The 25,042-nt window shown below is 37.9% G+C and overlaps 1 protein-coding gene across 1 annotated transcript in view; it reads right to left on the minus strand.

Moving 5' to 3' along the window:
* Itpr (Inositol 1,4,5,-trisphosphate receptor) overlaps window positions 1-25,042 on the minus strand; it is a 1,112,489-nt gene that overhangs the window by 790,078 nt on the left and 297,369 nt on the right. The window contains exon 16 of the mRNA XM_090401920.1: window positions 13,651-13,848. Within this exon, the coding sequence (XP_090258046.1) occupies window positions 13,651-13,848 (198 nt within the window). The remainder of the gene's footprint in view (window positions 1-13,650; window positions 13,849-25,042) is intronic.

Below are 25,042 nucleotides of genomic sequence, written 5' to 3' on the forward strand. Positions count from 1 at the left end.
TTCTGTACCCCCTTACCAACTTATATCAATTATATTACCCCTCCTCCTCCTATTCACTAGACTACAGATTGTCTAGTGAAGGAGGAGCTTTTGTCATAGACCACCTTATGCAATCATTTCTGAACCTTTTCCAACATCTTCTCATCCTTTTGAAAATCAGGTGACCTGTTGAAATCCATTAAAGATGGATGGATGAAGCAAAAGTCAGAGTTCTTGATATTTGTTTTCATCTTTTGTGATAGTGAATGATACAAGACTTCTGAAATGGATGACAGAGAGAGATTTAGCAAGATGTTGGAAAAAGGCAGGGTCTCATCATTTTCTAAAGATAAGGTGATTGATATTTTGATTGTGAACATATCTACACAAATGCCAACCTCACTAATTCTGTCATTCAAGTTACTCAACTTTTTTTTTCTTGTCTTTCCTGAGCAGCATTTTAAAATTCCTTCAAAATTATTCATCTAAAAGATTATTTTATAATTCAGAATTTTGTTTTTTGGAAAGAATTAACTTTTTCAAACACAAAATTAGCTGTTATCAAATCAGTTATGCTCATTTGCTGTTTCTATTTCTCTCCAAATTATGACACATTATGTCTGTGAAGCTTGATTATCTACAGTCCACATACCCAAACAGTAAAGTTGTCTTAGTTGGGGACTTCAATTTTCACAACTTGGAATGGCTTCCCTTCTCTAATTCCAATGATTGAGCTGGCTGAAATGCTGATATTTTCACTGTCAGTAACAAACTTTCATAAACTGTCCACATGCCGTCCAGAATATCTGATAATCTTCTCCACTCTACATCAGCATTCTTGATTTTTTTTCTTCTTTCCCAGTTTTCCAAGTAAATTCACACCATAATCCTTATCTAAGTATCCTTTTCAACAGAATGTATACCTTGCATTCAAGATGTTCTGTTAAAAAGAGAACATCTTTCATTCAACTTGACAGTCACAGATCTGTGTGATAATCCTCTCCTTGAGTCTACTATCAAAACTCAACTATCAACACAATATTTTTAATACCTCTCTTTGAAATCATTAACAAAGAAATCACAACTAACTCAGACAACCCATTCCATTCATTTACCACTTGACAAGCAAAATCTAGTCCTCAAGCCCATGCAAACCATACACTTACCCAACTTCCAGTGATGACTTCTTGTTCTGCCTCTTCTAGACAAGTGCTGAAATTTTTCCTTTGTATTAATACTATGAAATTCTTTAGGTAGATTATTATTATTATTAACATCTGACCCCCATGGAGACAGAGACTCATCGTGGAAGGTACACACTATCACACCAAATGCTCATAACCTCAAACTTGAACTGATTAAATGCATCTACATTCACAACACATTCAGGCAATGCAATCCACTCACCAACCAATCTCCATGTAAAGAACCTGCTCCTGACTCCTCTGCTCAAACCCTCCTTATACAGTTTCCAGGGATGGCCTCTTGTTCTACCCTTCTCTACCATTTTATGAAAAAATCTCTTCCATATCAACCTGATAACAACCCTTGACTAAGTTATATGCCTCAATCATATCCCCCCACCCTCTGATTCATGAGACTTTGCAGTTTACCTTCTCTCAATCTGGTCTTTGTACTCCACATTCCAAAGATCACTGACCACCTTTGTGAATCTTCTATAGACCCTATCTTAACATATACTTGTCACCATGAAAATCTAGTGACCAAAATCTATACACAATAATCAATATGAGACCTGATCAAGGCATTATACAGTGGCATAATAACCTCTTTATTTCTGCATGTCGTCATCTGCATCACTGTCATTATCCAATGCGATGTCATCACAACTTGTGCCAATGTGGAACCTGAATTTCAGGCATTTCCAGATCTCTCACCTGCTCTACCTACTTTAAAGTTTCCCTTTAAACTGAACACCAAGTGCATAATTTGTATCTCATCGTTGTTTGCTAAATTTCAAAACTTTATAATTTGCAACATTGAACTAACAGTTCCACCTACCTGTCCATTCAATCAATCCCATCAAGTCCTCCTGTAAGGCCATAACATCTGCTTGACCCTGAAAAGCTCTCCCCAAGTTTGCATCATCTGCAAACAGTTGCATATCACCAATTAAACACATCACAATATCATTAATATACAAATTGAACAACAACAATGGTCCCAAAAACCCTGCAGTGCACCACTAGTGACCTTCCTCTTTTGGGATACTGAACGCATATACAACTTTCTGATACCTATCTGACAACCAGTCATTGATCCAACTTGAAGACTGTTATCCAATCCTGTCTGTTTTGATTTATTTAACAGCTTGTAGTGCGGCAGCAAGAGCTATTACAAAATCTGAATATACCACTGTATATGAATCTCCTTTCTCCAAGACATTTGTCACCTTGTTATAGCACATAAGTTAGTAAAACATGATCGCCCTTTAACAAACCCATGCTGATAATATCACAAAGAATACTGCTGTTATCAATTCGTTTCTGTATCCTATTACTCACCAATCTGTCTAGTACTACCCTTCACCACAACTCCACATATACAAAATGGCCTGTAATTTGTAAAAAATCTTACAACAGTATACAGGTTCATTTAGAACCTGTACTGTTGTCAGATTCTTATTAAACAAGAATGCCAATGCTACTGCCAGTTCCCTGGAACATTCCCTTAATGCATGCAGTAATATGTCATCAAATCCTATCACCTTATTGACATCAAGTTTATTTCCTCAAATAATTCCTACTCACTCACAATTGAATCCTCTCTTATGTCCTCTGCACTTAAGTTCCTAATGATTTAGCCATGATAAATATGAAACAAACTCATAAATTGATTACTGTATACCTCAACAATGTCTTCTGCAGCAGTTACCAATTTCATCCATTAACATCATCTTACCATAATCATTCTTCCTTCTACTTGCCACGTATCTAAAAAACTCTCTAGGGTTTATCTTCACCTGATTTGCAAATTTCTGCTCATACTACACTTTTGTTCTCCTTACTAAATGAGTCACTGTCCTGGCTTGTTCTTTATTATTATTATCCTAAGACCAGATGAAGTCACCTAGGAGGTCCCCATTTGTCATACACACAGCCCATCCTACTGTTCTTTAAACACATTCAAATTCTCTACAGACAATGGATTCAGGCAATGCATTCCAATGATTCGCAATTCTTCATGCAAAAAATCTGCTTCTCACTCACCTCCTCGCATCCTTGTTATATAGCATCCAGGGATGATCTCTAGCTCTCCCCAATCTCCATATGATAAATCTCTTCAACATTAATACTATAACAACCCCTTACCAACTTGTATGTCTCAATCATATCACCCCTCTTCCTCCCTACCAGACTTTTAAGTTTTTTTTTTCGTTTGGTTATACTATAAATGAAAGATGCCAAGAAATTACATTCTTTGTTTCATTCTTTATCCAAGTGTAAGCAAACAATATTTGGGTATGAAGTGCCTTCACTACTGGGCTACTTGTGTATAGTGATCGATGACTTATATCAATTGCCTTAGTATCCCATAATGCAATGAACATATTGTATCCTTACGGACATGTATAATGTTATGCATTATGGAAAGAGTTACTACCCAGAGTTGTTTCAACCTTTCATTCCAATACTTACAACAGAACATGTTATTTTTTTGATGTACCCACCACCTGTCAGCAATGGGAAAAGAATTTTGATTTTTATAATTAATGAATTAAAATACGATTTACAGAAGGTTAGAAAGTAACATGGATTTGAAAACAAGCCTTTTATGAAACAAAGTGTTGTTGTCAGTACCCAAACTGTGGAAGTTGTACCAATGTTGACAAAATTTGGTACAGGCATCTTCATATCTATTGTGAAGGTAACATCACCAGAAAACCAGTTTGGATCTTCAACTGAAAATCCTTTCGTATGTTCATAATCTTACCCAATTCGAGAATGGCTGTATAAGAATTTCATTATGCTGACTTTCAAACTGTTCTCTACATATTTCATTGGAAATCTTTCAATATTTACTGTTTTTACCTGGCTCCTTACCAATACAGGAATAATTTTGCTGCCTTCAAAAGTAAAACACTGTAATAGTTTGTCCCTTGTTTCCACATCTTTAATTAGAATTAAATATTTCCCTCCGCTGTACGGAGCGAAAGAATAAATCGTGTTAGCACCAGCTATCTCTTTTAATCCCTTTTAAACTGAATTTCAATTCCTAGTTTGCACCCTTATAGGAACTGGTACCATTATCTCAGGTGGGGAAAAAGACTAAAACCTCTGCATTTGATTGCAAGAGAAAAAAAAAAAAAAACTTTCAGTCATAACACAGATAATTAAATAATCTCGTGATACAAAAATAATTCTACACCACCAGAAATGCTCTATTTGAGCTACTGCAAAATGGCAGTCATGATACCACCAAAGGAATCTCATATTGCAGGTATTAAGTGCATAACCAGCAATCTTAATATTTATTATTTATTATTTTTTTTAAATCAGTTCTCATGGAAGCAAAAGACCCAATAGAACTGGTAAAATAAAATCAAAGTGAAAAACAAACAAAAAAAAAAACAAAGTACTTATCTTGCCAAAATCCTAGATGTCATCAGTGGGAATCAGACCCAGAAGTGATACCAAAGCTGAAGTAATGCAGTAGTCATATTTCCATATATAAATAATCAAAAGGGGACACCTTATTACTAAAATACTCTGAATTAGAGAGAGAGAGAGAGAGAGAGAGAGAGAGATGTTGAGAGTTTTCTCACTTGGTTATACAATAAATTAAAGATGGCAAGAAATTATATTCTTGGTTTCATCCTTTATTCAAGTGTAAGCAAACAAAGTTTGCATGTGAAGTCATTTCATGACTGGTTACTTTTATATAGAGGCTAATGACTTCATATCAGCTACCTTAGTATCCCATAATGCAATGCACATGTCCTTATAAACATGTATAATGCTATGCATTATGGGAAGAGCCACTACCATGGTATCACTTCTGGATCTGGCTCCCACTGATGAGACCTCAATAAAGATCGAAACCAATCTGGGCAGTGGCCCTTCCCATAATGCATAGGCATTATACATGTCCATAAGGATATGTGCATTGCATTATGGAATACTAAGGCAACTGATGTAAAGTCAGTAGCCTCTATATACAAGTAACAGTTGTGAAGTGACTTCGCACACAAACTTTGTTTGCTTACACTTGGATAAAGGAAGAAACCAAGAATATAATTTCTTGGCATCTTTAATTTATTATACAACCAAGTGAAAAAACTTTCATTGAATATTAATTATTATTTCTTCTTCTTCTTCTTCTGCAGCTTTTCCCACTTAAATAGGGTTCTGTTTGTAGTGAGTCTCCTCCTCCTCCTCAACCTTTCTTCTCACACACTCTTCCTCCCCCCTCATCACATGACCAAACCATCTCAACCTTGCCTTCTGTATCTTTGCCCCTAAGTTCATAACTTTCACCATTCCCCTTACATAGTCATTTCTCAGACGATCCTTTCTGGTTACACCACACATCCACCTAAGCATTCTCATAGCTACCTCCATCCTGCTGATGTTATTTTTCCTCAGGGCCACAGTTTCCATAGCATACGTCATAGATGGTCTCACTACTGTCCTGTAGATTTTGCCTTTTAAATTAATCGGCACCCTCTTATCGCATAGCACTCCAGCCATCTCTCTCCAGTTCCTCCATCCTGCTTGTATCCTGCATCACACTTCTTTCTCAGCCTCACCATCCTCTTTCATTGTTGAATCTAAGTATCTAAATCACTGACCTTCCTGATGACATTTCCTTCCAGCTCCAGATCTTCTCCTGGCTACCATCCACTTTGCAACACATATAACTCTGTCTTACTTCTGCTCAGTCTCATACCCCTCTCTTCCAGTACTTTCCTCCAACTTTCCAGTTTAGCTGCCACTTCTTCTTCTCTTGATTCTGCACACAGCACAATGTCATCTGCATACAAAATAGTCCATGGCGCATCTTCTCTCACCTCCTCCATCACAATATTAAACAGGAACGGACTTAATGCTGACCCTTGATGCAAGCCAACTGTCACTGGGAAACGTTCACATTTTACAGCCCATTTCACATGTACAGAAATGTGAAACAGGTTTCACATTTCTGTACATCTCCTGCACCAGCCTGACATATTTCTCTGGTACCTTCTTCTCCCTCAGACACCTCCAGACTTCTTGCCATGGCACTCTATTATGCACTTTCTCCAGATCAATGCATACCAGATGTAGCTCCTGTTGCTTCTCTCAAAACTTTTCCATGATCTGTCATAACCCAAAGATGGCATCTGTTGTCGATAGACCAGGCATGAAGCCAAATTGCTCCTTTGCAATCTCCACCTCCTTCCTCAATCTTCCATCAAGAACCCTCTCTGAGATTTTCATTGTGTGGGACATCAACTTTATTCCTCTGCAATTCTTACAGTCTTGTGCATCCCCTTTACTCTTGTAGATGGGGACAAGAGTACTTTCCCTCCATTCCTCGGGTATATTTTCCTGTCGACAAACTTTTATTAACAGGTCCCACAGCAGGTCAATTTCCCCTTACCCCAATGCCTTCCATGCCTCCATTGGAATCCTGTCAGGGCCCTCCGATTTTCTGTTCTTCATTCTCTTTATGGCCTCATTCACTTCCACTCTACTAATGTTTTGCACCTTCCCCTCATAAGGCTCCCCATCTTCTCTGTGAGTCCTTGCATTTTCTTCATTCAAAAGCCCTTCAAAGTATATTTTTCATCTGTTTCTTATATTCACATCTCTCCTTAATACCCTTCCTCCAATGTCTTTGATCTGCCTCACATATATAATGTCCTTTGATGCCTTATTTCTACATTTTGCCAATCAATAAATCTTTCTCTGTCCTTCCTTTGTTTCTAATTGACCATAAAGGTCTTGATATGCCATGGCCTTTGCCTGTGCAACAACTCTCTTGGCTTCTCGCTTTTTCTTTGTCCTCTTCCACTCTTGACTCCTCCCACTTCTGCTTTGTCTTCCTCTTAGCTGTCACTGCTTCTTGTACATTATTATTCCACCACCACCCTCCTTCTGCTCTCTAATCTTTCTGGATGTTTCACCAAGCACCTCAATTGTACAGCTTAGAATTTTTTTTGAATTATGTCTCCACCAATCATGTACATTTTCTAATCCATCCGAAATCCTCTCTAACACCTTCTCCCTAAAATGGTTCCTCACACTCTCTTCTTTTAAGTGAAACCACTTAATTGTCTTCCTCCCATGGCTTCCAAAGGTTCTTATCTTCAATTTTATTTTAAAGTCTGCACACAGCATCTGGTGTTGCTGCGTTACTTGATCTGTTGGGATCACCTTACAATTTGATTATCTTAGATTATTTTTTAATCTGTAAATTATTTTTCATAAAATACATTTCTAATTCACCACAGAATTTAAATAGAGGTGTGTGTGTTAGACAATTCTTAAAGTGTTGATCACGTTAACAAGATTACACATACACATTAATGCCAAACTCAGAAGCAGATCAGACAAACTGCAGCCTATTTCAATAAGTAATGACCATTAGAGGTAAAGTGGAGCTTGGGTAGATGGATCAAATTGGGTACTCTTATTTCATCTTTGATTGATGATGAAATCTAGTAGCTAAACCATGAAATTTGCTAAACAAAAAAGATTAGCTACCCAGTATGCCATACATTCCCTTATAAGTAAGTAAACAATCTCTGCTTGATACTTACCATTCACAAATGTGTTAGTCATTTATTGATTCCAATAATAAATATACATTGTGAAAACAACCAAAAGTATATTGTGATCAATTGTTCTTTACAACAAGTAAAGGAAGAAATATTCAAAAATAATCGATAATAACAATACTTTTCATTCTTTTGTACACTGATGTTCATTACTCATAAATTTTATTTTATAAGGACCCTTGTAAGGTAAGGCATTAAGCTATGTCTTGTTTAGATTATGTGTAAAAACTGGAACATACTAATAAAAAGTGAATACATGGAACTGTGGGCTAGGTTCATGTCTTTTAAGTGGTGCAAAACCAAAGGCAGCTCCCAAACATGCCCAAGGTTATATTCTCATAAAATCTCAAGAAAATAATCTGGCAAAAATTTACAATGGATATATATTATCCTTCATAATAATAAATTATTTTTTTTATTCTTACCAGTTCTTCTTAGTTCTTCTAGAAACTTCACATAACTGATTACTAAGATTTAGTAGCATCTCGGGATTGCATTTTTCAAGAGTGAAAAAAAAAAAAAAAAACTGAAATGAACTGAAAAAAAATCATTTTTGTCTCTTACATGGGATTTACAGTAGGGTGAACAGATATCCCTTTTTAATGGGATTGTCCCCATTTTTAGACTCTGGTCCCATTGTCCTGACAAAACCTTAACGAGATGCTAATTGTCCCTTTTTATTAACTTTAGTCCCTTTTTTGAATTCGTGGTATGACTTCATTCTTGTATCTTTGAATATGGAAAGGATAATGTCTCTGCTGGTGACATGTGATAGCCTGAGATCGAAAACATGCATGCTATGCTATGATGATTATCAATCATTATGAACACACACACACACACACACACACTCTCTCTCTCTCTCTCTCTCTCTCTGCGATAGGACAAAAATGCTGCAACCAGTGGCAGCACTGCTGCATGCAGACAGTAGCAAGGTTACTTTGTCTACCATACCATTGTTTTGTGCTTCTTATGCTGGTCTGTTTAATTGTGAAAGTTAAAGAGAGTAGATATTGTGAGTGGGATATTTTATTCAGATTTTATCATGCCAGAAAGGAAGTGTAGTTTCACTCGGGATTTAAAAGAAGAATATCCCTTCTTGAAAGACGACGAAACAAACAAGCTGTAATGTACTGTGTGTCATTCGGTTTTTTTAATTGAACATGGAGGCCATTCTGATATAAAACAGCATCTGATGAAGCAAAAACATAAATTGGCAGCCACTGCTCACAGTTCAAATCAAGATGGTACATCATTTTTCACGAAAAATTCAAAAGGGAAATTAACTAACGAAAGTAAATGTCTTTCTTTTTTTCAGTGAATGCTCAACTCTACTCCAGTCATCTCTTTAATATTATTATTTCTAATAATATTAGAAATAATAATAATTAGAAATTTCTGGCACATTCTTCTCTCCAATGCTCTCTGGGCCACACACAACCTGACTTCCTTTTTTTTTTAAATTGCTCATGACTACTTTTCATAAGTAAACACTGAATTCATATATTAAAATTTTTATTTTTTTAAGCAGACAGACAAATCTCCTAACAGATAATCTTCATTCATTATTATTATTAAGAGAGACCTCCAGGAAGTCAGACTCATCGAGGAGGGGGAGGCACATCCTACACACACCAGCTATCATACTTATTCTTGAATTCATTCACACTGCTTGCACTCACAACATCCAAACACAATCCATTCCAATCATGCACTACCCTCTGAGAGAAAAATCTAGCCCTCACACCCCTACTTGACAGCCTTCATTCTCAGCTTCCAAGGATGCCTTCTTGTCCTTACCCCACACTCCATAAATTGAAAAATTCCATCAAGTGAAATCCTGTATGACCTTTCAGAAGTTTGTAAGTCTCAATCATATCACCCCTCTTTCTCTTGTTTGCTGGTGTCTGCAGTCTACAAATTCTCAATCTGTCTTCATAATCAATATTCCACAATATTGATATCATTTTTAACACTCTCCTTTGTACTCTCCCCAATATATCAGAATCTCAACAGAAACCAGGAGACTAGACCAGCACATAATAGTCCAAAAATGAGGTCTTATCAAGGCCTTGTAAAGAGGCAAAATAACATCCTTATCTTTACATGTGAGCATTTGTTTCGACATTACAATTATCTTTTGAGCTGTAGTGGAAATCACTGCAGGTGAATCACCAGCGAAGTGGCTGTAAAAGTTCCATGTTTAGTCTCTAGAGCAGGTTTTCTGGACTATGTAAAAAAAAAAAAAAAAAAAAAAAAAAAAAAAAAAAAAAAAAAAATCATAAAAAAAGAATAAATAAAATGACTTTACATTTACTCACATTGAACTGACACCCATTTTTCCATGCCCACAATTCCAGCCTATTCAAATCATTCTGCAAGTACTGGATATCAGTAGCATTCCTGATTACCCTACCTATCTTTGCATCATCAGCAAATAGCTATATGTTGCTTGTCAAATCCTTCCCAATATCATTAATGTACAGATTGAATAACAGTGGACCAAGCACTGCTCCTTGTGGTACACCACTTGTTACCTTAAACCTTGCAGACTCAGATCCCCTGTATACCACTTTTTGATATCTGTCAGTCAGCCATCCTCTTATCCATGCTAATATTGTATAACCCAAATCCATTTTCTCCAATTTATGCAACAGTCTACCATGCTGTATTCTGTCAAAAGCCTTAGCAAAATCCAAAAGTATCATGGTATATCCATTCCCCTTGTCTAGTTCAATGGTAACACTGTTATAGAATGTGAGTAAATTGCTAAAATATGACCTTCCCTTTGTAAACCCATGTTGTTCATTGCAAAGTAGAGATTCACTGTCAACCTATTTCTGAATGCAAGCCAAGCACTAACCAATTTTTCCAAAATCTTCACCACCACTCCTGAGATACTAATTGGCCAATGGTTGGACACATCGGTCTTTGTACCACCCTTGTGCAATTGTATTACCATACATTCCTTCCATTCCTGCTGAATCTTCCTTGTTCTGAGACTCATATTAAACAGCCAGTTCAGCTGAACACTCTTTTAGCATACGTGCTGATATTCCATCAGTCCCTATTGCTGAATTCTTATTCAATTTGTGCAACAGCTCTAATACCTCGGCCTCATACACATACAGACTTCATCCAAAATGCTTTGTTTCCTTGTGTGATTCTTCTATCTTTTTCTTGTTTTCTCATTAACACTAACTGTCTGTAGCAAATATAGTTGCCCACAATTTCAGTAAGATTTCATCTGCTACTTTTAGTTCAATTTGATCACATTTATGTTTTTTTATTTTATTTGTTTTACATCATTTTCTTTACATGATGATGATGAACAGTCTATTTTTCTATCCACTGCAGGGTGAAGGCCTCTCCCATTGCAGGAGGAATTATAGATTAACCATCCGACTGCCAAGATGTCTATAGATGTCAAGGTTACCATGGATGTGAAGTGCATATTAAAATTGCAATACCATTGATATTACATTGAAATATATGATGGATACGAAGTGTATGAAAAGTGTATATGTTATCTATATGGCTGGTAGTGTGGTTAAATGTAAAGACGCCAAAAAGAATAGGAAAGAATCTCTGCTGATAATTAAGAATTGCAAGAGAAAGAATGTATATGGTGGAATGATTTTAATGAATGCCAATGGTAGGAAGATAACTGAATCAGTCAAAACAGTAGAATTACTGTTTTGACTGATTGTATGATACACTCTTGTAAAGTGAACATTTTACGAGAGTGTATCATAAATGTAGTGATAATGCAGAAAAGAGAGAGAGCCATAGGCTTATAAGGGAACTGAGGTGAATGAAATGGAAGTGCATGGCATATTACAGAACCTTAATTGATTACAGCTGTAGGATTAGACGATATACTTGCTCAAGTTTCATGTGAAGCAGCAAGGGAATTGTCAGTGCCCTTGACCATATTGTTATACTAAGTCTCAGCTCTGGGTTAGTCCTAAGGGGGTGGAAAGAGGGGAAAATAGTTCACTGCATAAAGGAGGCTCCAAGACCGACCAACCAGCAATCAGGAGTCAACGTCAAAGTATTGGAGAAGTTGGTCAAAAACAAAATACTGGAATGGATAGATGGAAATGGGATACTGTATGAAGAGGTTTTGTGAAAGATAGGTCATGCCTCAGTAACTTGCTCACACTTTATAATACAGTGACAGCTGAGTTGAATAAAGGTAATGGATTTACAGTGATACTGATGGACTTTGCAAAGGCCTTTGACAGGATACCCGCTCGGAATTCTCATCAGCAGCATATGGGGTTGGTGATGGAAGGATGTCGGAAGTTTATTTTGCACTTGATCAGACTATAATAAATTTAGTTTAATCCTTTATCCAAGTATAAGCAAACAAAGTTTGCACCTGAAAATATCTTCAGGACTGAGGCAAGGTGGTGCAACTCTGAGCAAAGGTGGACCTAGCTCTCATCACTCCCTGTCTCAGTATCTCCCATAATGCAAAGCACATCTCCTTGCGGACATGTATACTGCTATGCATTAAGGGAAGGGCCACTTCCCTTAATTGAGGTCTCGTCAGTGGGATTCTGAGCTTGGTCCACCTTTGCTCGGAGTTTCACCACCTTACCTCAGTCCTGAAGATATTTTCAGGTGCAAACTTTGTTTGCTTACACTTGGATAAAGGATTAAACTAAATTTATTATAGGGTTGGTGAGATGGATGAAGGGTGGTTGACGGAGAGATATCAGGGAGTAGTTTATTCAAGAGTAAAGTCCAAAAGAAGGTATGTGGCTAGTGGTGTGCCACAGGGTTCTGTTCTTGGACTGCTACTGTTTAATTCTTTCATTACGATATATGAAAGGATCTGAGAGGAACTGTTCAGTTATTAGCTGATGATGCAAAGTTGGGTAAAGTAATAATTAATACAGATGATGTCTAGCTCTTGCAGGATGATTTGGAAAGATTGGCAGTCTGGGCAAAGGAGAATGGATGTCAGTTTAACGCAGCAAAGTGTATGGTTATGCATTTTGGAGTGAAAAGATTACCAGCTACATACCACATTGGTGGAACTGTACTGCAGGAAATTGATGAAGCCAGAGACTTGGGAGTGTTAGTGGATAGGGAGTTAAAGTTTAGGAGGACCTCGAAAAAGTGGCTAAAGCAGCTCATCAAATTACTTGGTTACTGAAGAATACCTTGATGAGCAGAGACAAACAAGTTATTGTTCCTCTTTATAGAGCCTTGATAAGACACAATCTTGACTAATGGGCACAGATCTAGGCACCAGGTTTCTTGGTGATGAGGAGGAGGTGGAGAGGATCCAGAGGAGAGTGACAAAGATGGAAGCAGCTCTATGGAATGAAAATCTGATGAGAACAGGTTAAACAAACCTGTTTAATCTGTTCTCATCAGAGGTTTTTACAAGATCAATTCAGAGGAAAATTTTCAGAACAGGTCTGGTGGTGGGAGAACTAGCATCATTCATGGAAACTGAGTAAGAGTTTAATTAGCAAGGATGTTATAACCCTTGCTAACTTTTTGCCAGTCTGTTGTGGGCGGCATGACTGTGAATGAGTTCAAAGCAAAGTATGATAGATACTATGCAAATGTTGGATAATTCTTGACATGATGTTTAATTCCTTCCTCAATGCGATCTAAGGACTCCTTGGAGTTACCCATAATAATAATAACAACAATAATATTATTTGATAATGCAAACTTTTTTTTTAAATTTTAGATATAAACTGTTCACTGTGCACTTAATGTATTAAAAATAATGTGAAAACTCAGTTTTAAATAACGTCATTGCTTATTTAATTCATGTGTATGCTTGTATATCCCAATTATTATGGTACACATAAAGTTTTAAACATAATTTTTACACATAATTTTGAAATGAATAAACTTGCCTATAATAAGAAAGAGTATTTTTGTCTTCTATATTTCCTTCAGCAGCTCCTGGAGCTAATTCTCTAATACTCTTGCTTTTTCTGCCACTATCCCAAAAAAGAACAACATCTTCTTCTTCTTCGATAGTAATCATAGGTTCTACTTGTCCATCTGATCCCTCAACTTCTACTTCTACTTCAAGCTGTGTTCGAACCATACTGAAAATGCATTTTATTCAGTCATTCTTAATATATTATGAAATGTAAATTTAATATGCATGCAGTTCATTATTTAAGTACAGGAAAAAAAAAAAACATTAAATTTATTTTGAAGTGTGTCCAAAATTGAACCTGGCTGCTGTGCAACACTACTTCCATGAAGAAGTTTGCAGTTGCAACATATATGTCTGCATGAAATTAATTATCATTAGTTTAACTTTTGCCGTTCCAACTTTAAGGGCATTTTCGACTTAAAGTTGAAAGTGCATTCAATTAGACAGAGCTTTCAATGGGAAAAGATCTGAGTTCGATTATCAGTTTCAACAGAATTATTAAATGATGGTGAGTTAGTCAATCTCATAGAGAGAGAGAGAGAGAGCATGGTTTTTACTTCTGGAAACTCATGTTCTTCATCCAATATACAAGCAAACTGTCCACATAACACACATAATTAACAGACAAAGTTAATATTAATAGTGGTAGAGAGTAATCTAGAGACTAATAATAGTAACGATAATAATAAAATGAATGCTACTAGTTTCAGTCTCCCCCCCCTTCTTTTATGAATGACATATAACAGGTTTTGCAAATCATTTTTAAATTAAATAATATGAAAACTGAACCTTAATGTGATACTGCTTAGGAATTGTTACAGTGATTTTTCTTATGGAATACATTTTAAAAAAATCAGAGTCAAATCTGATTTCTGAGGCATGCATCATTATTTTGTTTATTTTTCCCCAGTTGAATTTTGTTCAGAAATGAACTTGTTTTAAACTATTAGGGATATGAACTTTGGAGTATAGCCTATTCCAAAACACAACGTAAATATTAAACAGAAATGCACACTCAATATATTTTTTTCACAATCACTAAATTCAGAGCCGCTTTTTGTGCATTTATCTACTAGTGATTTGCATTTGTTTCATTCAGTTCAGAGAAAAATACTCACTTTTCGGTTTTTACTCTGGATGACATACTAGGGCAAATGATAATGGCTATTAATTCAATGTTAATAATTGTAAAGATATGTATTTTGGCATGATACAATATCCAACAGCATATTATATTGGTGGAATACCGTGTGCATCTTTGGTAGTAGCCTAGATTCCAAAGGAATGAAGAAGTTGTTGTAAGGCTGAAAAGAAGAGTTACAAAGATAACATTGATATTTTGGAATGTAGATTATGAGGATAGACTGAGAATATGTAGACTGCAGATACTGGTAGAAAGAAAAAAGATGGGTTGATGTGATAGAGTTCTATAAACTTCTGAATGGATGTTATAGGATATCACCTGATGAAATGTTTCATTACATGGGAGGAGAGAGGGCAAGGGCAGCATCCATGGAAGTTAAGTTTGTGTGCCGTTAAGAAAGGGGTGAGGTAGATTTTTCTCTCATAGAACTGTGAATCAGTGGAACAGTTCCTGTTGAAGGAGTGAGGGCATCTAGTGTGAATGAGTTTAAGAGGAGGTATGAAAGCTAGGTGTGGGTGATGCCTCCCACAATGAGTCACTGACTTCTTGGAGGCAGTCAATGACTCATCGTGTAATAATATAATAATAATAATGCCATGTGAAATGACAGCAGAAGGTCCCACTAGGTCCTCAGATTTTGAACCATCTGTGTAGGCAGTTTTATTCACAAACCAAAGGGTTTTATGGCAGTCTGTTGAGAGTTGTACAAATTCTCTCACTGTGGATGAAAAATAATTGGCCACATGGAGTGGTTTGACAGGAATTTTGTTTTTCACTGAATATAAAAAATACAGCTGTTGATGTCAAAACATCAAAAGTGATTAATTTACCTTAGACTAGGACCAGGTGAAGTTCAAAATGCTTCAGATGTAATTGTGATGACTTGATGGCAAATTGGGTCTAGCCATTGCAGGGTACTCTCCCTGGCAGAAGCATACTACACTTGTGATCCATAATCAAGTTTTGATCTTTTCAATATACATACATACATACATACATACATGCATCTTCAAGGCCCACCTTTCCTAATTGGGTTGTGGGGGCAGCAGCTGCAAGAGGAACTTCCAATGGCCACGATCCTCTGCCACCAAGCTCAGGTGTTCTGGTGGGATTCCCAAATGTGTCCACCCAAGGATTTGGATATAATCTATCCAGCGAGTCCTAGGCCTTCCACATGGTCTCCCACCTCTGGCTTGGCAAAGAGGGCCTGCTGAGGGAGCCTCTCTTGTGGCATTCTGACAATGTGACCATACCAACGTAACTGTGATCTCTCAATACAGAGAAGCAGCAGCTGAGTATTGAGGGTTTCCCGAACTGCAGAGCTCCTGACTCTGTCGAGTCTTATCAGCCCCGCAACCCCTCGAAGGAACCTCATTTCAGCCACTTGGATTCGTGTCTGCATTCTTTCGGTCATTACCCAACTCTCATGACCATAGGTGAGGATGGGGATATAGACTGTATTGAAGACAGCCAGCTTTGCCTTCTGGCTTAACTCCCGCTTCAACACTACCGAATGGCCAAGCTCCCGCAATATTGAACTTGCTAAGCCAATTCGAGTATCTAGCTCTATGTCCTATTTTACATCATTCGTGAATATGGACCCAAGGTATTTAAACTTCTCCACCTGCCTCATTGGGACTCCACTTACATATAGAGTGCACTGGGATGGTTGTTTTGAGACCACAAATGTTTCAGTTATGGCCACACTGATCTACATTTTGGCGTCTGCACAAACAGCTACAAACCTATCCAGGGTCCGCTGGAGGTCATCTGTGGAAGAGCTAAGTAGAACTAGGTCATCTGCAAAAAGTAGATGTCCAATGCTTTATCTTCCAATTCTGACACACTCACTGCCTCGGCTGTGCCTATCAATCCAGTCCATATATATTATGAAGAGGGGTGACAGAACACACCCTTGGCGGAGGCCAACGGAGACTATGAAAGGTTCAGACTGTGCTGTTTACCCTGACACAAAACTCTGGGCATTCATACAGGGACTTGATGGCAGCTAATAGTTGGCCATCCACTCCATACTCCTGTACTACTTGCCAAAGCTTATCCCTAGGAACCTGGTCATATGCCTTCTCCAAGTCCACAAAACATGTGTAGATATTCTTGGCATATTCCCAAGATTTCTCAAAGACTTGCCTTGAAGTGAAGATTCGGTCAATTGTGCTTCTACCAGGACGAAAGCCACTGTTCTTCCTGTAACTTTGACTCAAGTATGCTCCTGCACCATCTTTCCAACACTTAGCATACACTTTCCCAGACAGACTGAGCAGAGAGATGCCACGATAGTTACTGCAATCCTTCTGGTCTCCCTTCTTGAAGACTGGTATTATTATGCCTGTCTGCCATTGCTTTGGTACTAGCCCAGATATCCAAGCAGCCTGACACACACTCCAGTCAGCCAGAGAACACCATCTCGATTTAAAGCTTTTAACATTTCGGGCCAAATTTCATCATCGCCAGCAGCCTTGCCCGATTTTAGCAATTTTATTGCTACATGGACCTCTTGGATGTCCACAACTGCTGGGCCACCCGAGTTAAGAAGGCTCTCAAAGTATTCCCTCCATCTGTAGAGGATATCCTTCTCGGATGTTAAAAGTGCACCATCAGAGGCCTTAATTGCCCTTGCTGTGCACGATTTCCTCCCTCGAAGGCAGCAGATGGTCTGCCAGAATACTTTGTTTGCATTTGCATGAGGCTTTTCAATACCCTGTACAAATGAAGCAAAGCCATCACCATCTGTCATCACCACAAGAGGTGGAAGAGGTGTGGAGGATGTTCTTTGCATTACGGCAATGAACATTCTTTGCAAATGCCTTACATGAGGGAAGGGAGGGAGGAAGATAAGTTTATTGTCAAATATGAGCTGTTGCACCAGAAGCCAAAAGAATGGCTTCTGGTGCAACTGGGATTAATGTTTGTCCTAGTTCAAGTTTTGTGTCAGAATGAAGACCATGTCTGTGGCAAAAGTATACACAAATCGTCTTCTATGAAAATCTTAACCCATTTCTGAGCATGTATTTGAAAGATGGTCAATAGCTTGATATAGCTGTCTTTATATGATCCTCATATTATATGAATGACAGAAGATGAAAAAAGTCATCCGCATAAAAGGACATGAAGTTGTTCTATTATCCAGTTGATTGATCTTGATTGCCAAAAATGTGACAATTAAAAACTAAATCCTGCAGGACTCCATACTCTTAGATATAAGGCCTGAAGAAAGTGGTTTCCACTCAGACTTGGAAAATTCATTGGATAAAAAGTTTTTTTTTTTTATAAAAAGAGGGAGATTCCTTTCAAGACCAAAATTGCATAGGTCTTTCAAGATTCAAAATCTGCAAGTGGTTTTGTTTGCTTTTTTCATATCAGAGAAACCAATACTGAGTGCCCAGGTATTAGACGGCATCTCTGATGAATGCATACAATAGTACTAAGTGATCAGTAGTAGAACATTTTCAGAAGGCAGATTGTGTTCTAGAAAAAAAGCTGTTTCTCTCCAGATACCATAAAAGATGAGAGTCAAGCATTTTTTCTAGAATCTTGCAAAAGCTGGGCAGAGCAATTTGATGGTAACTACACTATCTGATCAAAAGTATCCAGACACCCCTCAGTAATTCGTAAATTGATGTCTAGAAGTTACTACAACCTCACTTACCAGTATAAAAACAGGCATAGAACTACTGTGTGCTGTTCGGTGATAAGAAGTACGAGTAGAATTGGTAGGTCAGTGACTTCGAACGTGGACTAGCTATTGGTTGCCATATCAGTAAGAAATCTGTCAGATACATTTCAACCCTTCTCAAGTTGCCTGAGTCAACAGTTGGTGATGAGATTGTGAAGTGGAAATGTGAAGGCAAAACCACGGTCGGGTAAGCTGTGCTTAATGACAGACAAGGACCACTGAGCATTGAAGAAGGTGGTTTGCAGAAATTGCCAGACATGAAGTGAAACAACCACCTGGGAGTTCCGCAGTGCTACTAACTGTCCAGGCAGCACCATAACTGTGCATCAAGAGTTAAGAGGGATGGGGTTCCTTAGTCAAGCAGCTGCCCATAAACCAAATATTTCTCCTGTGAACGTTAAGCATCGCCTGCAGTGGTGTAAAGAGCGACGCTACTGGACAGTGGACAACTGGAAGTGTGCGATTTGGAGTGATGAAACATGCTTTACAATGTGGCAGTCAGATGGGAGGGTCTGGGTGTGGCGAATGCTTGGAGAATGATTCCTGCAAACGTGTGTAGTGCCAACAGTGAAATTTGGAGGAAGGGGCATTACAGCGTGGGGGTATTTTTCATCGAATGGACTTGGCCCTCTTGTAACACTACATGGAAATCTAAATGCGGAAGGGTAAAAGGACATTTTGACCCATTGCGTACTGTCTACGGTAGAAGATCAATTCGGTGATGACTAATGTCTGTATCAGCATGACAATGCTACCTGCCATAAAGCAAGGTCTGTGAGGGAATGGTTTGTGGACAATAATGTTCCAGAAATGGACTGGCCAACCCAGAGCCCTGACTTGATTCTCACAGAACACCTTTGGGATGAATTAAAATGCTGACTTCACTCCAGAACCCAATGATCCGCATCACAAACTGCTCTGGCTACAGCTCTTCCGGAAGAATGGACTGCCATTCCTCCAGAGACGTTCTGACACCTGGTAGACAGTCTCCCCCAGCAGAGTTAGAGCTGTCATAGAAGCAAAGGTGGACCAACCCCATATTAATGTCCACTATTGGAAAGTCTGATTACAGTTTCAAGTAGGTGTCTAGATACTTTTGATCAAATACTCTATATGGGAATTTTAAATCCTTCCCTGGCTTAGGAAAGGCAATAATAATCACCATTTGCCAGGTATCTGGAAATAACATCTCACAGAAAATTCTGTAGCAAAGGTGTAGGCAGTATATCTATGAATGATGGCAGCAGATGTTTTACCATCTCGTAATGGATATTTTTCTGGTCCAACAGTAGTTGGATGGCACTGACGCATAGTAGCTTTGATTTCTTCTTTAGTGAATAGCCTGTTGTATTATTCGGTGCCATTCAAAGAATTTGTTGTTTTTCTGCTTTGCTTTTTTTAGCAAGGAACTCGTGGGGGGGGGGGGGAGATTTCTGCCGTTTTAGCCAAAGTCTCCTTGAGAGCACTAGTTTGCAATTGCTGTTACACTAGTAACGTGCATCCATTGTATTCAATGATAGAGAGCTGGTGGGAATTATACCTTCCCATCATTTTCCAGATTTGTTTACTGTTGGATGAGCTTGCTATGGAAGATGTATATTTGGATCCAGGATTCCTTTTGACTATCCAGATGTATTTTACTCCAGCACATTTGAAAGCAATAAGATTTGTTTTTGTGAGGTATTTGCAAAATGCTTAGAGTATTCTCTTCAGAGAATACTCTAAGCCTTCTTCTTCTGAGCTTCTTTGGTTACTGTGTGATCATCATTTCCACCAAGGCTTAGGGAAACATGGAAACAAATTGTTTTAGGAATTGCAGTTTTGACAGCTTCTTCAACTTCTCATCATGATATCCACAATGGAGTGCATTGTTGCACATACTGAAAAGTGGATATCACAGGAAACCTATCACTTCTAAATAAGTTCTCATCAGTTTTCCAATTGGAGAGTGGGAAAAAGGGATGGTGAGCAGAGTTTAGTCGATGGCAGTGAATGCTTGGATAGGCATAGGGAAGATGTTGCTTCCGGTGATTAGGAAAGAAATACTACTGTTTTCAAGCATATGTTCAACAACTCTTCTTCTGATGTCAGTTCAAGCACTATCCCACCAGTTTTATGTCCAGGGCTTTTTTCTAAATATAAGTTTACCAGAACTCTACCATCTCATCTCACAACACAAGAAAATCAAAACACACCAGGCATTTGATGCTCTCGTTCTTTTACTTTGACAAATGGATATTATATATATCAAATGGAAATAAAACATTATAGCAAAGGTTTTGCTATAATGTTTTATCACTACACTTACTGTTCTCAAGCTTTAACTTTTTAGTTGCGGGGGCAGAAGAGAAAAATTGTGTTATTTTACTATTCATCGCGTAAAACTGGTGAAACTTCCATGAAACACATTAACCTCACTCACCAACATTGTAAAAGTGTGACACTACTTGAGTAGAGAATGTCTGCTTGCATGCTTGTTCACATTGAAGTTCTGCTTCCGGTAACTTCCAGCCAACTATTGATTCTAATCGAAAACTTAGATCTTCTTCGAGGTTCAGTGTCAACAACACAAGATGGCAGCACTAGATTGGATGAACCAAAGATGATCTTTGATTTACGTTGTCAACGACCATAACTGAGAATTTAAAATGGAGGCAGTCTTAGTTTTGAAATACTTATAAAATATGTGTTTAGGGACCATTAAAGTCCTAAAAATTTACCGGAACGCATTCCGGAGCGTTCTGGCTGAAAAAAAAAGCCCTGATTATGTCTGTTTAAATCATCAGTTAAAATTAAGTGGGGAGAGGGTTAAGAGTGACTGCAATATGACATCATCAAGGTCATCTTGAGAAATATCTGAAACGAAGAATGCAGATGCAGCATACCATTATTAAAGTTCCAAATGAGAGTTGGATAGCAGCTGCTTTTGCGTTTGTATTAAGTGGGACTTGCTGGAAAGGGGCAGTGTGGTATGATTGCACACAAGGAAGGAGACTCCTCTGTGGGTAGGTCCATCTCCTTAGCCAACCTTATGAATAAGAGTAGTATTTCATAATGTTGGATTGTCAGTCAGCCTGCAGGAGAAGCACATTGGTTTATACTGTGATATCACTGATGTTTTAATGGAATCCAAAACAATTCCGTTGTAGGAATTTTTTTTTTTTCTTTTTGGCAGTATCAACTGCTTCCAATGTTAAATAATTTTATTTTCATTATCCTTGAATTTTTTCTTTTCAGAGAATAGTGGACAGCAGGTATCCATCATTTCTTCTTCATTAAGAAAAATATCCAAGACACTGTCAAATTTGACTCCCTCTATGACACACTAGGAATTAATATTCCTAGTCTTGTTCTGGGAAAATGGAGGTATCCATGACATCTGTTGACAGGTCATCTATTAGAGGATCTTGAGACATGTCTTTGATGTGCATGTTCCATTACTGTTTTTGATAAGTAGATTTTTTGTGTACTGGAACCATGTCCTCTGGAGCGAGTCCATATCATTTTCTTTTATGTGTTCTAGAGAGACAACAAACAAACCGTACCATTCATGGATGTAATTATGAGAAGGCAGGACTGGCATCGTGTCATTCCCCACAGATGCTTTTTTACAATTGCCTTCTTAGCATATAAGAGTTTACCACTAAATGTTGCAGAATTTGTGGTATATTCCTTCCTTGCTTCCAGATAAGTACCATTCGGTTTTTTTTTTTTAATCTATTTTTCGTTTTTGCACCTTTGGCATGCTTCAGAATATGCTGGATGATCTTCCTCACATTTGGGGCATTTTTACCCCCTTACAGTCTTTATTCTCATGATCTTTATTACCACATCACACACACACACACACACACACACACACACACACACACACACACACACACACACACACTGATGGCAGAGCCACAACAGGAAGTTTCAGAATGACTATGATATTTGAAGCAGTGCAAAGGATTTGAGATATAAAGCCTACCTGGACAGTTTAGATATCCTGCTTTCACAGATGGTGGTGGTTTAGGAGTACTGAAAAGTAAGAATGATGTTCCAGGTGGGAACCAGGTGACCATCCCTAAGTATAAGTATAAGTATTCTCCTTGTGGTGGTCACTCCCTGATCTTTCATTTCAGAGCATACCTCTTCGTCAGGCACATCAAGGATACCACTCTGATATTACTCCTCAATAGTAGTTCAGTGTTTCATGGAAGGGGTTAATTGGTATTCACAGAAACTCCTTTCAGGTGAAAGGTGTTTTTGTAAAGGAGTTTCTTTACCAGTTCAGTGTAGTATTAAAAACATTGGTATTGTTGTTGTTAGTGTCTGCTTTTTTTTTTTTTTTAACTTGTTTTCAATTGATATTTTGATGGTTTTTTGACATCGGTGGAACTTGATGATGGCCCCTGATAAACAACAGGATGAAAATGTTCATCCTCCAGGTTTCTCACCCAACATAGAGCCAGACTCTGGAAAGCACCAAATGCACTAGGGAGAGGAGATACCACTGGGGCTACAGTAGACACCATAATGGCATGACAGTAAGCCTCAGGCCCCAACCCCCCAGGCTCCAAAAACATGGTTCTAGGACAGCTACAGTCAAAGTGTTGGAGAGATTGGTTAGGAATACAATATATGACTGGACTGATGAACATGAGAACCTTTGTGATGGACGGTCTTGTCTTAGCAATTTATTTGCATTTTAAGATAAGGCAACAAAGTGTGTTAGATAAGGGAGAATCATATATGAGGCAGGTCCAGAAAAGAATAAAAAATTTAAATAAAAAAAACTGACAGAGAAGGGAAAAAAAAATTATTATATGCTAAAATACTTACACACACACTTTTATTTTTTTTTTATTTTTCCACATAGTCCCCATTGGCTCTCAAGCATTTCTAGTATTATGCTTTCTAGCATTGGCTTCATACTAGTGCCAAAAAGTCTATTGCCAATGAGTTGACCATTGAGTCATGCTGTCCTTCAGTTCCTCGTCTTCTTCAAAACACTGAGATGGGAGCCACTGCTTCATATGCAGGAACAAGAGGTAGTCACTGAGTGTGAGGTCAGGGCTGTCAGGTCAGTGGTTGAAAAGTTCCTATCCAAACTTCTGAATTCGCTGGACAGTTTGAGCTACAGTGTGAACTCACATGTTGTCATTCAAAAAGCACAATCCCTGAAGACAGCATTCCTTACCTTTTATTCTGAATTTTATTCCCTGAAGAAATTTGTCAAGCAAGATCCCTTTTTGGTCTAAGAAGACAGTGGTCATCAATTTTTTGACTGGCAGTGCCTGTTTGAATTTTTTTGCTTGCAAAGATTATGAATGACAGCACTGCACTGATAGTTGTTTTGACTCTACTTTTGTACATGAAATCTATGTTTCGTCACCAGCCATGATATGAGAAAAAGTTCTTCTCTTTCATTTTTTTAATGTTCAAAAATTTTTTGTGCTAATTTCACTGACAGCTTTTATGCGTATCAGCCAGAATTTATGTACTCATCTGGCAAACAATTTCTTATATCTAAACTTTTTTGCCACAATTTTGAATGACCGAGCATGTAACTTTTGGGAATTCAAAAGAAAATTCCTTAATTGTGAAACAACAATTCTCATGAATTTTCATGTTCACTCTTTCCATCAAATCATTTGTAACCAAACTTGGCTAGCTAATGTGCTCCTCACTGTGAATACTGTTGCACCCTTTAAACAAACCCTTTAATTCTTTAAGCAAACCACAGCACTGGCTAACCTTACTTTCACTCATTACATTAGGCCCATAAACCTTACACAGTCATCAGTGAATTTATGCAGCACTACTGTTTTCCACCAACTAAAACCATATCACACCGTAAACATTGCAACAGGTGGGAATTTTTTTTTTTTTTTTAATCATAACGCCAGGATAAACAATAGGATGAAAATGTTCGTCCTCCAGGTTTCCCACCCACCATAGAGCCACACGCTGGAAAGCACCAAATGCACTAGGGAGAGGAGATACCACTGGGGCTACAGTAGCCACTATAATGGCTAAATGGATAAAGCTAAATGGTTGGAAGACCAGTGAAAAGACATTGAACAGTACTACGAGAACACAAAACTAGAGAGGTCTACAAACTTATAAGGAATATCAATAGGAAGTGGCAAACAAAATCAGTAACAGCCAAAGATGAAAATGGTAAAGTATTGATGGACAAGACAGAAATCATACATAGATGGATATATATTGCGGCGAACTATATAAAACTCAACTAAATGATACTGCAATAGAAGTAATCAAAGAACTAAAAGCAATCTCTCCACCAGCAGAGATCTTTGAAAATGACATCTTGGAAGAGGAGGTGAATAAGCCTATAAAACATCTCAAGAACAACAAGAGTCCTGGAAATGACAACATAATACGCGAGATGTTAAATTATGGGGGAGAATCAGTTGTAAAAGAAATACATCAACTATGTAATGAAATATGGAGATCAGGATATGCCCCAGAAGACTGGAAAAAAATTGGTCTTGGTTGTTGTTCATAAGAAAG

The sequence above is a fragment of the Typopeltis vanoorti genome, chromosome 2 (genome assembly GCF_054136105.1).
Source record: "Typopeltis vanoorti isolate ZY-2024b chromosome 2, IOZ_Tvanoo_1.0, whole genome shotgun sequence".
NCBI classification, from domain to species: domain Eukaryota; kingdom Metazoa; phylum Arthropoda; class Arachnida; order Uropygi; family Thelyphonidae; genus Typopeltis; species Typopeltis vanoorti.